The sequence below is a fragment of the Polypterus senegalus genome, chromosome 13 (assembly GCF_016835505.1).
Source record: "Polypterus senegalus isolate Bchr_013 chromosome 13, ASM1683550v1, whole genome shotgun sequence".
Lineage (NCBI taxonomy): Eukaryota > Metazoa > Chordata > Cladistia > Polypteriformes > Polypteridae > Polypterus > Polypterus senegalus.
The window spans coordinates 77,619,956-77,640,115 of record NC_053166.1 but is presented as its reverse complement, the minus strand read 5'-3'; the positions used below and the strand labels follow the sequence as shown (position 1 = coordinate 77,640,115).

Sequence of the window (20,160 nt, the reverse complement as noted above, 5' to 3'; positions counted from 1 at the left end):
ACATACGGAAATTATTACACTGAAATAACGGAACAGCTAAAACAGATATATGGACATAAGTGATATGACAGAGGTATGTAGATATTGTTCGGATTTAAACTTTAAGTCAGAGACTTGTAGATCGTCTAATTCATGTTGCCATCAGAGAAAAGTAGTGTTTCTTCCCAGTGAAGAGGTGCATCTGCGTGAATTGAAAGATTTGATGTTTAGTGAAAGTGAAATCCACATACGCGAGCGGCAGAGAAGCAAAGTGTCTGGCGATTAGCACAGGTGGGGGGGTTGGTGAGAGAAGCAAGCAGGGGGCAAAGCCCCCTAGTCTTACCATATGGACAAAGCACACCTCTCATTTTCTTTCAGCAGTTGTAATTATTCTTTACTATGAAGACAGCTGTTTCTTTGCAGTGGATCTATCACAACACAGATCAGTTCTACAGTGGAAACCGTCTGACACACTCCTTCATTGTGTGCTATTTCGCACTAAGCAGGATTAATATTAGTGGGACGAGTGGCTTTAGGATAGGAAAAATACTAATCATATAAAGATCAATATACTGATGAGGCAGATGTGGAAATAATGATGTTCAGGTATACGTATCAAAGCAAATAAGTAAACATTAACAAGAGCAAGATTAAAAACCAAGATGCTCACAAAACTAGGGAGTGAAAGGCAGCATGCATCATTGGAACAGCCTTAGTTAACTGCAGCATTATTGCATTATTACTGTTACAACAAAATTGAGGTGTGGCAGTGGGCCTGACCAAGCATGACGTATAGAGCAGAGATTTCCTCATGGGCTGTTTTCTATCAGTCCTGTTGGTCTACAGTAAATCCCATTGTTGGGGCATCTCTAAAAGTGACTCATATAAAAAATGTAAAGCAACTGTTAGACACAAAATATAGAACTTAAATAGACATGGGATTAAAATCACACAGTCGAAGGATTATTGTGAGGTAGGAAGATAACCAGGAGATTATAACATGTAAAAGTAAAAAAGGAAACCAGGTCAGATTGAAAAATACAAACAATCATACAACCAAAACATGAAGGCAAAATAAGAATCAGTACTCAAAAAAAAAATCAAAAAACTAAAATGAAACCTGGCACTGGGGTCTTCTTATTCAAGAAGCTAACCAATGTTAGAAATTATATTCAAAATTTTTACCTACAGTACTGAGAAATAATGTGCAATGGGATTGCCACCATATTTATATTGTCACATTCTGTGATATAACCGAGATTGCGATGACAATCACATTACACATCCTCCTATGCTGCATAAACAAAAATAATCCGAATTGTTTCAAACTTTGTCTAATCAAGTAAGATTATCAAAAAAAACAGATTCTTGGTGATAAAAAAATACAAACTAATCCAAAATACTAATTTAAATCAAACCTTTTTATCAGATCTAGCAAAATTATGCTTAGGTGTGATTATGGGTGATTTTAATATTTACATTTATGTTTTTCAAACTAGCTGAAGTTGGGAGGATTTTGCCACATTGTTAGAGGTCTGAGTCATTATCATACGATTATATAATTATATTGGATCAGATTTGCATATAGTGTTAATATTGAAAACGTTAGAATTGCGACACTGAAAGAAATTATCTCAGTGTGGACAAACAACACAACTTTCAGTTAATTCAGAATAAGAATTATTACTAGAACTAGGAAGCATGACCACATATCTCCTGTTCTTAAGTTTTTACACTGTTAACACGTTAAACTTAGGGCTGATTTCAAAATCTTTCATCTTACATATAAAGCTCCACTTATCTGTAGGAATCAAATCAGTATGCATATACAGGAGCGTACATTATATTTTCAAGATCCTTGTCTACTAAAGTTTCTAAAGATTAAGTAAGCAATGGGGAGGTTGAGCTTTTACCTACAGAGCTGGTCTATTTGGTATCGGCTTTTATATGCTGGCTGAAAGCTCACTGCTTTAGTCCATAATATGCACAAATAAAAATCCCATTTCATGAGGAATGCTTTTACGATGTTGAGTCTCAAAAGTAGAGATATCGGTGGCTGATCTCCAACAAACCCAATGTTTATAATGTGTATTGGATCCTGAATTAGGGTGATGAGAGTGAGCAAAATGATGGAAGAAACTGTCACTAGAATTGATCAGATCAGCTGTTATCAGAAAACCTGAACCTTTATAAAACAGTTTAAAAAACTGTCATTACTGATCTGCTAATGTTAAAAGAGTGATCAGGTCAGAGCAGATGTCTTTAAAGATCTGTGGATGTTACTAACAAAGTCATTTGAATTGTCATTAGCAATGCAAGGCTTTGAAAAATGAGGCTGCATAGGCTGTCATTAGAGATGTCACTTGCAATCTGAAGAAACATCATTGGAAATGCACTCATCAAAAATCTGGCATTTAAGCAAAGTGTTTAGCAGCTGGAATTAGAAATGTACAAAATGATCAGAGATCCTTGTAGTTTGGAATGTGAGTGTTTAATAAAGTGATGATCTGAGAACAGTGGTCAGAACAGCTGTCCCTACATGGTTGGGGAAAATGAAGAAGAATCCAAATGACTTGTATAATTCTGGATTTCCAAAAAAGCAACTATGACTTTAAAATTGTTTTCATCATCTGGAGATTTCAATAAAAAGATCTGAGATTGTTGTTAGAGATGGCATGTGGAAATTTGTAAATGGTGATCAGAGATATAGTTATAAGAGATGTAGATACTGTATCTGAAGAAAGAGGCTGCACCTTTAAGTGTCCTTTCCTTTCAAGTCTGGATTCTGTAGGTTGTGTTGTTCTGCTGTTTTTTTTATGCTCAGGGGATTTCAGAGAGGTGTGGCTTTGCATTTGTTTTCAGATTTTTTTTTCTCCAGCTCTTTTGCAGGCACCAGCTGAAACTTTAACCAGGACGTCCCATGGCCCTCCTCCTCCCCTTCCCTCCTCTCAGCTGACTCTGAGCAGGAAGCAGAGGAGCCATCAGCTCAGGCCTGAGGCTGGGAGAAAAAGCCACAGAGATTCAGGGAAATGTAGCAACACTCATGCTGTTGCCGGGGACTGTGTTTGTAGATACGGCCTCCCAGTGCTCTGAGACTCCGCCACGGGATTGTCGTACTCTCTGGTTTGTTTGCAGCTCTCACTTGCTTTTCTTCCACTGTTGCAGAACAGACCGGGCATTTTTGATGACACTGCATTTCCAGCTTCTGTGTCCAGCTAGCTAACAAAGTGACAGATAGTTTTAAGGTTCTCAGAGAAGGGAGGAAGGGACGTGTTATCCAGGACTTGAAAGGAAGAGGCAGAAACAAAGACAAAGAAAATAAGCTAAACAAGTAAGGATAAGGATGCTCTGATTAGTTTTAATTTTGTTTCTAATGGGTTTGAAAGTGAAAGTCTCTGCTTGTAATTTGTTCTCAGGTGCATGGGGAGCTAGTCATATGCCTGCGTTGTTTGTAAAGATTATGTGTATTTACTGCAGCCTGTCTTGTGAGGCGTAGGGCAAGCCAGCTTATTAGCATCAGTTCCTGTGAACACAGGCCCAGATACACCTGACCAGCAGAGAGCTGTGCACAGGTGCTCTAGACAGAAAAGTGTACTTTTTTATGTACTGTATTGTGTGAATTCCGTTTTGGTCATGCTAATAGTGGGGGCCTAGCTAGCAAGTGTTCTTTGTGATACAATGTGCCTGTGAAGCTGGCAAGCAGTGGGCGCTTATTGCTTGTGGTAGACAGTGAGAAAGGGCATCTGTTTGTATGGATTTGCATGTAATAGAAACACGGATAACTTGTTTCCTGCTTCTGTTGGTAAGGCTGGCACTGTACTTTCTCATACAGAGCAGATCATTCTTTTCGCATTGGAGATTTTCTTGTGCAAAGTAACCGGATAAACGGACCAACACTTTCCTATATGGAACAGAGAAAAAGGCAGCCCATTTGCTTCAGTCTGTTCACTGCTTCTGGAAGATAGACAGCCAGGCAAAATCCCCTCTTTGTGAGAAGGACTAACAGAGGGACATTCTGTCTCTGTTTGTGGTGAGGGGCAGAGAGGCGAAGCTGCATGTGCTATTTAAGAAATAGGCTGCTGTCATGAAGATAAAAAAGAAGAAGTCACTGCCTCCCCGGGCACATCTCTACATGTGAGTGTCCATCAGCTGCCACTTTTTTAAATTGCTCTACCTAAGATTCAGCTTACACTGTTTTCACATGTTTTGTTTATAATGCTTGTGGTAAGCTGTAGTTGTGAATGCCAGGTGCCTCACGATGCTCTTAGTGCGATTGCTCAACATACAAGGTAGAAGTCTATAATGAGGTGAGAGCACTCAGAAGACTGTAACTGCCAGAGTTGTGACAGGATTTATCACCAGAGCTTGGAGGCTTGCAGAGAGATGTTTCTGCACACAACTAGCAAACTGAATCACACACACATAGAGGGCAGGTAGTATAGAGAAAAATCTTCCAATACGAAATGGTCCTTATATTTGCAATGATTTAGCACCACAACAATCATAATAATTTCGTTTTTACTTGGTGATAATTCAGAAATGTTTAGCAATGGAAGTGTAGCGCACATATAAATGTATATTATATAAACACATGTTCCTAAATGACTCACTGACCATTTGCAGACAACCTAAAGAGTGAGGAAGAAAAAATTCCAACCACACCAAACAGTTCAATAATGCTGAAAAAATCTTAGAAAGCTGTGATGAGCTTCACATTTGATACTCAGACAAGGCAATTCTAGTTGTAGTCTACAGCGGTTGCAGAATAATAGAGATGGTAATATGTTTGACTGCAAGTTACCAGCATTGTGTTACCTGTATCCTTTTTTTTCAAATCCTAATCTTATTTGTTTCATAAGAAAAAATATATACAGAAAAAAATACATCGACATTATATGAGTAATATCAAAAGTCAAAAATGAATTGCTTAAACCTAAACTCCAAATCAAAACTATGTGATGTTAAAAATCAATAAGTAATTGTTTAAACTGAAAAATTCAATGCAGCTAGCATTGTTTGCAATTAACATATATAGGAGTTAGATATTTTTCCAACTGTGTTCTATTTAAATTATGTATTAAATAAAACTATAAGTTTTTTAATATCTACTTTAATAGAAGGTCTCTGAAATTTGTGTAATTTATTAGAATATTGCATTTAAATTAAATTCTATAATTTTCTAAATATCTTGCAATCCTAAAATGTACTTTTCATACCTGTTTCTTATGTATTAACTACCTATGTTATCAGGCTGTGCCCGGTAAATTTTCTAAATCAATGGGCCTCGGTTATAGTGCCATCAGTTGATCAGATGTATTTGAATGTAACTAAATGAGTACTTTTCTGCTTACAATATTTAATGTTTTCTTACTAGGCATTAGTAATTTTAGACTACTGGAACTCCATTTTTCTTGAACATGCTACATACAGTTGTTCTTGATTAAAACATTTGTGTCATAGATCAATTTCTGCTTTTCCTAGTTAATGACCTTGGCTTTTGTTGATGATCATAGGAAACTTTGTATTCTTTTGAACTCAAACTGGTAATTAGTTGAAAAATGGGAATTTTCCATTGTGAACATAATCATGATTTGCAGTGAAAAAATAACGCCTTTTTCAAAAATGCAGGACTATGTACTGATAAAAAAAATAGTGCAATCAGTTTATTTCAGATTTTTTGTCACATATAGTGCATGCTTGGCCAAGGGCATCATGCTAACACTGTCCAGCTGCCCAAATCTTGCTTTGTGGATTATGTCAAATATAACATTACAACAGGTAATGATAATCAAAAGAGCTCATTTTCTTTGCAAATACTGTATGTTATATTTCGTGTGAGAGTTTTTAATAGTGAAACTTAGTAGAAACAGATATTTTGGTTTGCTAGTTTTTAAAGATTTTTTTGGGGAGGTGGGTGTGGTGTAGAAATAAAGGAAGATTGCTCCCTAAGGTTTGACAACCTTACAAACACTTGTTTTGGCAACATATTTGTCAGAAAAGGGACCAGATTAAAATAAATGGGTGATAAGACAAAAACTGTCATCCAGCGAGACAATCAAGTTGTTTTCCCAAAGTGGCTGAGACAAAATACATATTAAATATCTTTTTTACTTGATCATTTCTGCAAAATTGACTATGATCACAGCCACTGTTCCAGAGTGGTGCTGAGGTGTCACCCGCTGCACTCGGGTCCCAATCCAGGTAGTTCATCATGTGGTGGGTGCTACAACGTGCTATCAGCACATGCTCCCTGACCTACCTACAGCCACAGCGCCTGGAAATAGTGGATAGCACACTTGCTAAATGGATCTTCTTTGAGTTTTGCCACAGTTTCCTTCTCTCTCTTTGCTTCTATAAACAGCCTTCATTTGCATAAATTGCCACACCCCTTTTCTCTGTACGATCACTGCCAGTACTGTGAGGATGTGGTGTTTTAGAACATACAACTTACTACAGCATTATTAATCACAGATAACAAATAAAAAAAAATGTGTCAGCTAATCCATTTTTGATATTTTGGGGTATTTCGTTTTTCTATTATTGTTTTTTTTTTTCTACACAAAAATACAGATATATGAAATTGTCATTTCTTAGAGGATACCTACTACCTTAGATGTATCGTTCTGACAAATTTCAGCTCTTTAGCTAAACAGGAAATAGTATTTTTGTTGATAAATAAATGAGTCAGTCAGCTCTTCATTATATGTGTGCCATCAGTTTCAAGATGGCTGATCATGAGCTTCAACATGTTGCTGAAGAACTGGAATCCTTAGAGATGCAGATTTAACAGTTCCTTGTCAGATAAAAGCATCTCAGGAATCAGGAAGCTTGCCTCTTACAGACTTCATTGATTTCCAGGGTAGATTTGGCTACCTCTACTCCATGTCATGGTGTTTGCACTCTGGGCCAAGTCAGCTGTTCACTTGCTCCTGCTCCAGATGATGACACCAATGGAACTTGGGAACAATGGAAGCAGGGGCACAAGCCCAAGTCATCTCTACTTCATCACTCTTGCATCGCAACACACAACCACTTCAACCATCTCCTTTCCCCCACTGTTCCTGTAGACAATGGTGATGTGTGTGGTCTTTACAGGAGACTTGATCTTTCGGCACCACAACTTATGGTTACAGACCGTTAAACATTTGTGTCGTGTTTCTCGGATGCACAAGTTAAAGATGTAGAAAGAAGAGTCCCAATAGTCCTTGAGAAGCACAACAGCAGGACTATTGGGATAATTGTAATCATGTTGATGTCAACGACATTTGATATCCACTCCTGAAGAGGACTTCACATCCTCCATTCAGACCATGAAGGAGAGATCCTCAGCTGCGAGAATTGTTGTATCAGGTCCACTTCCAATGCTCCGTAGATCAGATTAAATTTATAGTCAACTCCTGGCCCTAAACACATGGATGAGAATCTTCTGTGGATGGTAAAAGATGGGCTTTGTTGATAACTGGGACCTCTTCTGGAAGAGACCACTTTTCTACAAATGCCATGTCCTGTATCAAAACAGGTTTAGCGCCCGGGTCCTCTCTGTCAATATCTTTAAGGTAATCTGTTTTTCATGACTATGTAATTTTAGTCCTAATGTTTACTGTAATGTAGTGTTAGGATGTGATAATTCTATAGTGAGCTCACCTATAAATATTCACTGTATTAGCACTATAACAACAAACCGTGGTCTAATAACTAAACAATCTGGACAAAGCGGTGTAAATGTGAATAACTTAATTACTGTTTCACCTGTAGAATTGCTCTGTATTAAAACTATAATAACAGATTATAGATTAAATAAAAAATCCACACAAAGTGGCATAAAATCAAAAAACTTAATTACCATTTCCAGCTGCTGTAACACTCCCATTCAGCTCTGCTCTTCCAAGACCTTAAATGTGGCTTTACTAAATATTACAGCGTTAACAGTTTTATCAGTGATAGGAAAACAGACTTTCTTACATTAAGTGAAACATGGCCCAGCTCAGATGGTGTAGCAGTTTCAACTGAAGCAGCACCTCTGTCCGAATTACAGTTTTGTTCATTCGGTTCAGCAAGGCAAAAAAGGCGGTGGTTTAGCAAGTATTTACTCAAGCCAATTAAACTGTAAAGATGTCGGTTTTAGTATTTTCACACGGTACGTGAAAGTGTCTCTCTGAGAAAATCACTTCTCATCTCCTTCCAACCTTTCAAGATTTTTTTTATAATAGAGAGACTTTAATATTATTGCCTAATGTTATGTTTTTCTTTTCTTGTGACTTTCTCTTTGACATCTTTTAAAGCACTTTGAGCTACACTGTTTGTATAAAAAGTGTTATATAAATAAATGGTGTTGTTATGATATATATATATATATATATATATATATCCATCCATCCATCCATCCATCATCCAACCCGCTATATCCTAACTGCAGGGTATGGGTGTCTGGTGGAGCCAACCCCAGCCAACACAGGGCGCAAGGCAGGGCGCCAGCCCACCGCAGATATATATATATATATATATATATATATATACAGTAATCCCTCCTCGATCGCGGGGGTTGCCAACGTTCCAGACCCCCCCGCGATAGGTGAAAATCCGCGAAGTAGAAACCATATGTTTGTATGGTTATTTTTATATATTTTAAGCCCTTATAAACTCTCCCACACTGTTTATAAATATTCCCGCACAGTTATACAGCATAATCCCTTTGTATTCTCTTAGATATTAGGTAAGATTCATTGAAATTATGTATATAAACACACTGTTTATATACAGTAAAACCTAAATATTATTTTAAAGATATCCAGTGTCTCCAATATCACCAGCAATAAATACGTACAATGCAAGAAAAATAGTATACAGTAAATGTGTGTACAGTGACACTAAACGTACGTACATGTACTAAGTACTGTAAGTAGAAAATTAATTATGATTACCCACCAACAATGACACGATGACTTGTCCGATAACAATGAGTTTAATTTTACTGCACAACAAAGGAGAGCGTTACAGCCCTTCTAAAGGAGCCACTTCAGGCAATTGTGTAGCACCGCCGTTGTTCTTCCTAAATCCAAATCCCTAAATCAGATTCCATCCAGACTACTGCCTTATTACATCCACTTACAACTCATTTTGTACCCTGGTTAAAAGGACACTGCGGCCGTAGAGCTTATATTCCTTTCTTACTTTTTAAATAAAAAGAATCGTAGCCTCATTGATGCCGTAATGGCGTCCTACAGTGGTGTAACTTTTCCCTTCCTTCAGCATATCCAAAACATTTACCTTTTCGGCATTTGTTAACATCTTCCGTTGGCACTTGGGCACGGCCCCTGAAGCAGCAGCAGGAGCAGATCGTTTTGGAGCCATAATGAAGGGCTTGACTATGCACAAAGATAAACACAAAAGAGCACAAAAGTTAACTCTTTACACAGCAAAACACGTTGATGCTGAACGAGCGAGACGAGACTTCCTGGTTAACACTGCATTCAGCACACAGGAACTTAACTGTGTGCTCTGATTGGTTAGCTTCTCAGTCAGGAGAACTTAACTGCGTGCTCTGATTGGTTAGCTTCTTAGCCATCTGCCAATAGCGTCCCTTGTATGAAATCAACTGGGCAAACCAACTGAGGAAGCATGTACAGGAAGTAAAAAGACACATTGTTTGCAGAACCCGTGAAGCAGCGAAAAATCCGTGTTATATATTTAGTTATGATTACATATAAAATCCGCGATAGAGTGAAGCCGCGAAAGTCGAAGCGCGATATAGCGAGGGATTACTGTATATATATAACATCAAGTAGAGGTTTCTTCTGTTGGTCTGCAGAGGTAAAAAAAGGATAAAATATAGATGACAGTGCCAACTCCTGGTCCAGCAGGCGATTATAGTTGTTCAAGCCTCTAAGCTTCCTCCCATGTGCACATGTGTAACAATATATATGTGTGTAATTCATTATACAGTATAGTCCAGGTCTAATTATGCAATTTTCATTATGCTATAACTTAGTAAGTTTATTATATAGAAAATCACCCGAAAAATCCCGGACCATCGAGAAGTATGCAAACTGACGACATGAAGAATCGTTTTTGTGCCGATCTGGAATCGTCCCTGCATAAATCAAAGTCATCCAGACGATCTGGATCTGCATAATTAGATCTGGACAACCCTGTTTATACAGTATATATATGCATTTATTTTATGTTATTTTATTGCATGCATGCATAATAACATCATTTGTTTTTCTTTGAATTTTCTGTTGCCATCTTTTCTATTCTATAATTTTAACTGATTACATCATCAATGTCCCTTAAGAAATCAGAACCATCATTGTTACTGTCTATCCTATGTTGTTTTTTTTTTAGTAGATCTAACTTGCTTCTGCACAATTATTTAGCTAAGAGTTTAAAATTCACTCCATTCAACAGATCATCTACATAGTCTGTAATGCATACAGGTTTCCATATACAGAATCAGTTCAGCAGGTCATATAATACAGATAAAATGTAAACAGTTCAATTACAATAGCTACTTATTGGGCATTTAGAGCTTTGTGAACTTCTGCTGAAATTCAGGATGAGAGTCCTGTTTGTTACAGATTAGTCATGCTGTTACTGCTGCTGGCGCGGGAGGCACATGGACCATTTTGTGTAGGTGTGCACAGACTGGTGTTTTACTGAAATCTCCCAAGGCCACATTGCTTTTTTAACACCTACTTTATTCTATGCATTCCATGATGAGCCAAACAGATAGTGTAAACAGTAATTTGTTCTGCAGGCTAAGCAGTGTATAAGCAGGAATGTTTTAAACACATAGGGTATGGGGGATACTTCAAATACAGAGTAACAGAAAAAGCTCTGTAGCTACAAAAATTGTCAGTACAAGCAAAGAGCTCATAAGATTATCAACCTAATAAAACATGAAATCATCCATTTTTAAATATGCTCAGCCAGGTTCAGGGTTGTAGAAAGCAGAGTATACTAACACTCTACATAAGGTGCCTGTCCTGAATATCTGAATATCTTAACTACAAAAACAGTTATGTAAATTCTGTTCAGATTAAACCATTTTCTTTATTAAAACCAATATTCAAAATCTTAAGTAGTAGTTCAGAAACAATGCTAACAGTCTTTGCTACTTTTCCCTAGAGTAATATTTATTTGGTTTCTGCTTATGCATTGCAATTTTTTGTTTCCTTTGTGTTTGTACATTTTACTATAGGTGTGGCACAAATGTCTAAGGGAGGAAGGAGTAAATCATTTTATTATTTCTTTTTTGCAACACTAGTAAAGCTGAGGACATTTATGTAGGACTATGGCTACTGTAAATCCTGATTAGATTTTTTTAGTTAACTAATAATATAATAAGGTACTGCATGTTTTGGCTTGAATGGAAATTTGTTGTTATTTGTAATCTTTCGAATGTTATTTGTCTTAATTTGCTTGTTTTGGCCTCTGCTACCATTTACGCCCTTCTCATTTCATAAGGTCATTATTTCTAATTGGAGTATCTGATTTCATCTAAATAACCTTTACAGTTTTATCTTTTGCAACCATCAGAATCCTAATTACAGGAAATGAAAGAAGTTACACACGAATTTAATAATAGTAGAACTTCTTGAAATGAATATGTTTATGAGGGGGTAGGTGTTTGAACATGATGTTAGAGATTTACTGTATGCATTTCTCTGCCAGGTAGTATTGGGTCACTACTGTCATGAATGGCATAAGGCCTCTTAAGGAGAACTGTTAGTTTTTTCATGTCATACAGTGTTTGTGTGACATTTAGTTTTATTCATTTTAGCTCAGTCTGGAATCCTACATGCATATACTCATGTACAATAGTTAAAACACATAAACACAATGCTGAAGACAAACATGTAACAATCTGTAGGCTTATTCTTTACAAATAGGAACTGAATATTAATATTTAAATAGAGCGGTCCTAGTATATTAAGTTATGAATAGCTGGCTATGAATGGAAGAAAAACCAAAGTTCCACTGTAGGCACAATCCTTCTACCCCAGCATATTGGCTGTTCATCCTCCTATGGTGTTTTTCAAGTACTGATCCATAATACAATCAACAAGAATGACTCTGGAAAAATAAAATGAAATTCCCAAGTCTTTTCTATCATTGCTAAGAACACATTCACTCAGTGGTCTTTTTACAATATCAGGAGACTGATGACAAAAGCCATTGAGGGACAGAGAGAAGAGAAAGAGAATGAGGTTGCATAAGTAAGAACTTACCAAAATGATTGCTACAATTGTCACAAAGTATTTCAAGCAGCCTCACCAAGTGCTGTAAACAAGAGTATGCCAAATCATATGGACCACTGGTGCCTCTCTAATATTCACATGAAGATATTTACAGAGTTTTGGGTGCCGTATTGGTTAAGGATGCGTGTCCCATATTAGTTTTATTTATTCTTGGTTAAATACCCTGAAAATTGCATTCCAGTTTTCAATGTAAAACATGTTTTGATATGCCTAAAAAATGTTATGAACATTTTTTGGAAATATGTGCATGTCTGTGTGCCTGAGATAAAACAATTTGAATATTAACCTGTGAACAAACAGACCAATTATTATGAAATTTTATGGACAATTTCTAAGCATTAGTGTCAATGACTGATCAGATTTTGGATGAAATTCAACTCTTCTGTCTTGATCTTTTGAAGTTCTTTTTGTTTGCTACCAATACCAACAACAGCAAGACCACTAAAGTTGCACCTAACATTTTTTTTCAATTATTTTGATTATTTTTTCAATTAATCGGGAGTTTAGAAAAATCCATTATTTTCACAAAAGGGCAAGACTATTATAAAAAGATGAAAAAGTTTCAGTCTTTGCACAGTCCTCTCATTCCTTAATAATAGGTACGTTGGAAAAAATTAGAATGCAGCAAGTTTAACACTTTCAAAGCAGCTTTATATTCTCCATCTCTGCAATACCTCAAAGTGTAACGTACATAATGATAAAACAAGTCAACAAATCAATAATAAAATTTATTGGTAACTTTTTTTTCACTGATTATTATTGATGCCATTGATTAGTTTTATAGCTCTATAAAATGCTGCACAGCAGTTCACAAAAATTTTCATATGCATTTTGGACTTTGTAAGAAAAACGTTGGTGAATTTTGAGTTCAATTCAAAGCTCAAGCTTTGAGCTATTAATAGGGCTGGGTATCAGCACTGATGTCCTGATTTGATTTTATTCCGATTTTATCTTGACTGAATTAGAGTGCACAGATATATCTGAAGTGGTGGCTTTTTTAGAAATTACTTAACCATTGATATATAATGTGACAAATTTCAGTAGCACTTTATTTGATAGATAGATAGATAGATAGATAGATAGATAGATAGATAGATAGATAGATAGATAGATACGTTATTAAACCCAAGGGGAAATTCACATAATCCAGCAGCAGTATACCAATACAAAAAACAATATTAAATTAAAGAGTAATAAAAAAATTGAAGGGTGTCTCTACATGATTTCATAACATATGCATAAGTATGGAGTGACATTTATGGAGTGGCATCAGTTAGCATCAGTATTTAGAAGATGTAGAACAAAATATCACTATTCTTCAAAAAAAAAATTTTTTTTTCAAAGGACTGCACTCATTCAAACATTTACCGTAATTTAATTAACATATGTATTTCTACATCAGAGTCCACACATATTTGGGTTTTCCTTTTTTTAATACAATGCAATGGCATCTACTTTATTTATTTTTTGCCGACTGAGATTACATTTATAGGTGACAGCAGGATGAATAATTTCTAAAGGTTGTATTACAACAATAATTAATGTCTGACCTGCACAGCTTACATGTGGCTTTGCTTTTATCCAGTTGTACTTTACCAACACACTGTTTGAACCCATAGTAAGTCCACAAATCTGATTTAAGCATCTAACACACTAATTTCCGTTAAATAGGACACACCCGTTTATGTGAAGTAGTAAAGTGCTTGTTACATAGAAAGCCTTAACATACACATTAGTGCCATCTACTGGATCGGATGGCAAAAACGAAGACAAGCAAAAATCTACACATAGTAATACAGCAGGACAGAGATTCATGAGATTGATATTGAGACTTTAAGAATCAAATTCAAATCATTAAAAAAAATAACAATAAATCAGAAAATCAATATTTTTACCTTAACTTTTATTAAAGTTACATTTTTTCAAACTCTATACTTGAATTGCATCTGGCATATATTTCAGCAAATTTGCACCATATACTGTACTTATGTTGCAAGTCATGTGCTGGCCAAATCAGTTTTTTTAGTTATGATCATTGCTATCAAGTTTTTAAATAACTGTAAGATTCTATTCTAACTATTTGATCAGTCTGGGAATAAAGTTTTACAACAGAAACATTTGATCAATAGAAATGAACAAACTTGCTCTTCTTTATCCTATATATAAGGAGCAACTTCAGTTTTATAATTTTTTAAACAAAACAGATCTAGAAATAGCACAACTAAAAGTTAAACGAACGTCTAAGATAACATCTAAATTTTGGCCATACATCCATCTATTTTCAAGTCCAATTAATACATTTTTAGGGTCACTGGCCAAAGATCTTATCTCATGAGCAAGACATGGTAGAAAGCAACCCTGGATAGGACACCAGTCCATCAACAGGTCACATTCACGCACACAGCGTTGGCTAGAGTTAGCAGTTAAATTAATTGGCACATGTCTGGGATGTGGTTAGTAACTACAACATGCATAGAAAAGCCATGGGGACACATGGAGACTGTACAGACAGAAAATGCCTGGGCTAAGATTTAAACCCAGAACTATGGAGCTATAAGGCAGCAGTGATGTACCAAATTAAAAGTTGAATTTTTAATTGTCAGCCTTGCCTTGCGTTTTCCTAAATGATCACCATCTCTGTTTTTTCTAAATTTAATGACAAGTCGCTTTCACTTATTTGTTGTTTTACCTCATTAAAACAGTTAATAAATGCCTTACTGTGAATGAAAAAGCATCATTTGTTTTAACTGATGCTTTGGTCATTGTCCCAGTTGTCACCTTCTTGACCTATTGGTACATCTCAATCATATCCAGAGACTCTTGTGCTAAGACTATACAGAAGATTTCTTTTTATCTTGACAATTTCACTTATTGCCCATTAGTTCTTCCTATGGTTAATGGCTTAATCAGCCTTTAAGCTATTTTGTGGAAGATCTGGTACTCCTGGTAGAATAACCCATGATAAATTCCTTTAAGGAGAAGAACCAGACAAAAAGAAATGTCAAAAGTGTTTACTATAAGTTCAACTACTTCCATTTACCAACCTCACCTCCTAGTACAAGAATACCAGGACACACTCGGGGAGCAAGGCCTGGACTTACGTTTACCATTGTTTTCTTGGTGTCAGAGTGGCTCATGTAACCCAACTGAGCTTATTCCAAAGAAATCATTGACCATATGGGATAACAATGCACAAGTTGAAGTGTGGTGATCTAGAATAATGCCAGTCTGGAAAGACAGATACAGACCAATTGATTAATACAGTTAGGAGTAATATCAGAGGTTTAGGCTTCAGTCAGATAAGCTCTTTTTTAACATGTGGAAGTCCTGAAGATATAAAATATTCAGTGCATTATATTATATATATAAACAATTTCAGATACTCGGAAGTAAGGAAACAGCAATACAGACTTTCTAGAGACGTAAAAGCAGCTCTCATAGTTTTGAGAATAACACAATTCAATATAGCAAATGTGGTTCCATCATTCTTGCTTGGCAAAGAAAGTAAAACAGCAAAGTTACAGAACTAGCAACATATTTTTCTTGAAACCTTGAACATTTTGGAAATTCATTTTGTTTTTTCATTGATCTGTTTTATGTCCATAGTTATTCCTTTACAGGAGAACTGGATCCTCTTTCAGGAGTTGACTGTAGATGAAATGTCTATCTAACATGCACCTACCATCGCTAATCCCAGGCCTATTAAGCATCACCAACTAACACAATATGCATATCTTTTGAATGAAAGGGTAAAACGGAATGCTAAGAAAACACCACACAGACAATCACTGAGCTAGAAACTAAATCCCAGGTCCTTGCTCCTGTTAAGCAACAAGACTAACTACTGTGCTCTTTTTTTTCTTGTTTTCAGTTTAAGTTGATTTTATGCCTTAATTTTTTAATGTTCTAATTTTTCATTGTACTGCTAATTTAATCACATCTACCTTTTTCTTAAATTATCATGACATTTTTGATTTGCTTTTTCATTTTTAAGGTTTGCTTTAATAGTTTTTTTTTATTTTTGTACAAAATCATGTAAAATATATAATACTGAATACAAGCACCTCTTACATATAAAACACAATTTCACCAGTGAAGCCGTGACTAAGTCTCACATTTTACCATCCCTGGGACTTTAGACTTTTTTGGTCAGACTTGCACACATTTCGTTATTACAATAGTCATTGCAAAACAAGAAGAAGCAGCAGATTGTATCAAAGAAGCAGGCGTAGTCAAAAGAAGTGGTTCACCGCTGGCAATTCCAGTTTACCTCTGTGATAAATGTTACTACTCTGTGACACTCAGACCCTGAAATGAGAAGCACCAGACAACATAACATTCCAGCATGGGGGGATTCCGGCCTTGTTTCTGTTGCTGCCTACTACCTTGAATCAAATTATGAGTGTTATAAAATTAGATGGTGGGCAGGAAGCCCAAAGAGAGTAACAGCTAGTGAGCTGCTGCTCCGTAGGACAATTGTGTTGGCTCATCAAAACTGGCCACTGTTAAGATGGGTTATTATTATAGCTTTTCCTAATGGCAAAATACATCAGCCTATGTGTCCAATCTATCCCTATCTATTTTCTAACTGACATTCACTTTAGGATTGCTGGTACCTTTCCTTATGGCTTTGGGCACATAGCAGCAACTTACCCTAAATCAGCTGGTAGAATACAGTTCTGTGAATTATAGCAGATGCCTTCAACAGAACAGAACAGTCTTGTTTACAGAAAGCCTTAAGATGTTGATTGAGAACAGTTTCAGTGAAGACCTGTATACCGTGGTTCTTCTCAAATGAACATTAAGGATATTTTTTCACAGTACTTTGTGTTTGGAAAGAGAAAATAAAGTAAAAATATGTAATACACTATAAGGTGCCAATGTTGTAAGAATGTTAAACTACCAAGTAAAAACCATTTCCTGCATGTAAATATGCCAGAAGGCTGTTGGACATGCTATAAACCACAAGAGACCAACTGCCAAATAGTTTCATTGTCTGCAGCTAAACTGGCAGTTTAACTTTGACCCTTGGGTAGAATCTATAGGTGTCTTTTAATTTAACCTTAGGCAGTAACCAGCATTTGTTTGCACAAACATTTTCATCAGCACCTGAACCTGAAAGATCATTTGAGCAGCATAAAGCAATTGCCTTTTTCCCCATCACATTAATAGTCCAATAAAATTTCCAGGAGTGGGAGTGCCAGTGCCTAAAACTGTATGTTGTAGACAAATGAGAAAATGGATTCTCACTGGTTGTGATTGAGTCTGATCTCCCCCCTTGGCGATTTTGTTTTTTGTGAAATGCTTTTCACTCTCCCATGTAAACATCAGTTCACTTTTTCTGAGTGTTGGACCACACATATCCCTAGATATTTTTCTCCAAATGGGCAGATAACAGTTGTGTATTAAAATGTTATCAAGCTGCTGTTGGCTGCTTTTTGCTCTGTATTTTGTTTTATATGTTTTCTAAGGCACATGGGATGGTGTATCTTGCAAAAGGTCCATATAAAATAAAAGAATGAACATATTTGGGTATCCATTGATTTTTTTCTATGATTTTTTACTGCTGTGGTGTCTTTACTGAGAATGCAAGGTATCAAATTGTGTCAGGATCAGCAGTAGTGGATTACAACCACTGAAGTGTGGAATGAGAGGAGCTTTACCAGGTAACTGAGAGCTCGAGTGAAAAGCACTATATTTATATGAAGTGTAACCAGGTTTAGGAAACTATCCATCCATCCATCCATCCATTATCCAACCCGCTATATCCTAACTACAGGGTCACCGGGGGTCTGCTGGAGCCAATCCCAGCCAACACAGGGCGCAAGGCCGGAAACAAACCCTGGGCAGGGTGCCAGCCTACCGCAGGTTTAGGAAACGAATTACAATTTAAGATTGTTATGAATTATTATGTTTCAGAGTATCATTTGGTTTTATCCTATTTTCTTGCATGTTCTTATTATTTGTTTTACTGCAGTGCCATACGTTCTTTCACATTTCCTGTTCAGGGCTACGTTGTTTATTGCATTGTTGTGGATATGCAACTAACCAGCTTTGTTCAGTATTTACACTGAATGTATGTGCTGTATATGGTCCTGTGTCCAAGCTTTAGGCCAAATACAAAGATCTTTAAGAGAATTTGCACAAATTATTTATTTATAGAAAGGAATTTGACTGATAGGACTGATTTGTTCTACGTCTGGCTTACTGTATATTTTGGCTATTTTTTATTTTCTGCTGTGATCCTTGCATATTACTGACTTTTTTTGGGGGTATTTTGTTCTCTAAACGTACCTTATTTTGCCCTCTAAAAGTACCTTTTTAGAACTGACAATAATGATGGATGTGAGTAGTTCCACTTTTCAGTTATGCCTGCAGTGACTTTAGTCTTTCTGATAGCTGTAATATTGTGTCATTGCAGGCTAGAGTTTAAAAAAATCAAAGTTCTAAGTGAAATGGCAAGTCTTGAATGAAAGAAGCACACCACCTCACTTATATTGGCTCTCTAAGAGTAACAGCTATGTTTAATGTTTCGTTGAAGCATGGGATGAATACTCTTAATGGATGACAAGCCTCTTACAGTGCGTGATCTCTGGTTTTATCTAATGGACTTCAACAGAAATAACAAGTTAAACTTCATCTCAGCTACTTGACAGCTAATCTCATGAATGTTTTGTGCTACAATCAAAGTGTGATCCACTCTTGTCTTTAATTATTTGACATTTGAACCCTTTTCTCTCTCTGTCTCTTTTTTTTTGTAGTGTGGAGGGGGAGCCTCAAAGCACCGAGTCGAGCAGCTTTGTGGACAGCCCCTGCAATCAGGCCACTTACCGCAGTGAGCGCTACGATACCAGCCCTCCAGTGCCCCCACCACATCATCCCCCGCCACCTCCTGCCAGCTTGGCTTGGTCTCAGAGAAGCCGTCATCAACCAGCCAGCCTGGCACTTCGAAAGCAGGAAGAGGAGGAGAACAAGAGGTCAAAGGCTCTGTCAGACAGCTATGAGCTTTCAACGGATCTGCAAGATAAGAAGGTGAGTGAGATATGTCCTTATACAATGAACAAGTTCACACCCAACTCGCAAACTCATCCTCCATTCAGTGGAGCTAACTTAATAGCCCTGCTCCACGCTCTACATACCCTACCTTTCCTTCACCTCCAACACTGTGTGGAAGCAATGAACAGCTGACTTGCACTTTGCTGTGTCTACCAATTCTGTAAATCTTTGCAGGTGGAGATGCTGGAAAGGAAGTACGGTGGCTACTTCCTGAGCCGCAGGGCAGCTCGGACCATACAGACAGCTTTCCGTCAGTACCGGATGAACAAGAACTTTGAGAGGTTGCGTAGCTCTGCCTCTGAGAGTCGCATGTCCCGCCGTATCATCCTTTCCAATATGCACATGCAGTACTCATTTGATGACAGAGAAGCAGCAGAGAATCGAGGGCAAGCCCAGGCACAAGGACAAACTCAAGGGCAAATCCAAGGCCAAGGGCAACAGTATTCTAGTCACCAGACTTCCTCCAATAGCAACAACACCACAGAGCTGGACCCCACCAACAACACAGTAGGAGGTGCTTCTGAGTATCGTAACGAGATCACTGATTTAGAAGACAGCTTCTCCAAACAGGTAAGTGTCTTTATTTCAGGGTGGATGGGTGAGAGAGTGTGGATTAAAGGGGGGCTCCTAGCAGGAATGGAAATAGGAATGGATTTGTCTAGATGCACCTACTGGTGCAAAGACAGACAGGATGATTTATATAAAATTAGCATGGTAAAAAATATTTGGTTATGGGGCTATAGTTGGAGAGGAGGACTATAGGAAGGAGGGCAGTAGCATAACTGGTAGAAAAAGGGTGGAACAAAGGCCAGAGTTTTCCGTACAGGATCACAAGAGAGAAAGGAGCATCCCCACATCTGGGAGA

The 20,160-nt window shown here is 37.0% G+C and overlaps 1 protein-coding gene across 8 annotated transcripts in view; it reads left to right on the top strand.

The window, feature by feature from the left end:
* The window catches only part of iqsec2b (IQ motif and Sec7 domain ArfGEF 2b), a 335,147-nt gene that overhangs the window by 280,612 nt on the left and 34,375 nt on the right, over window positions 1–20,160 (top strand). For 5 of the 8 annotated variants that reach the window (XM_039774838.1, XM_039774837.1, XM_039774840.1 and 2 more), the window contains 2 exons: window positions 19,001–19,271; window positions 19,470–19,865. In XM_039774838.1, coding sequence (XP_039630772.1) covers window positions 19,001–19,271; window positions 19,470–19,865 — 667 coding nt within the window. Of the gene's footprint in view, window positions 1–2,977; window positions 3,103–3,199; window positions 3,311–3,663; window positions 4,114–19,000; window positions 19,272–19,469; window positions 19,866–20,160 lie in introns of those variants that run through there. The other 3 variants (XM_039774841.1, XM_039774844.1, XM_039774843.1) reach the window with 3 other exon arrangements.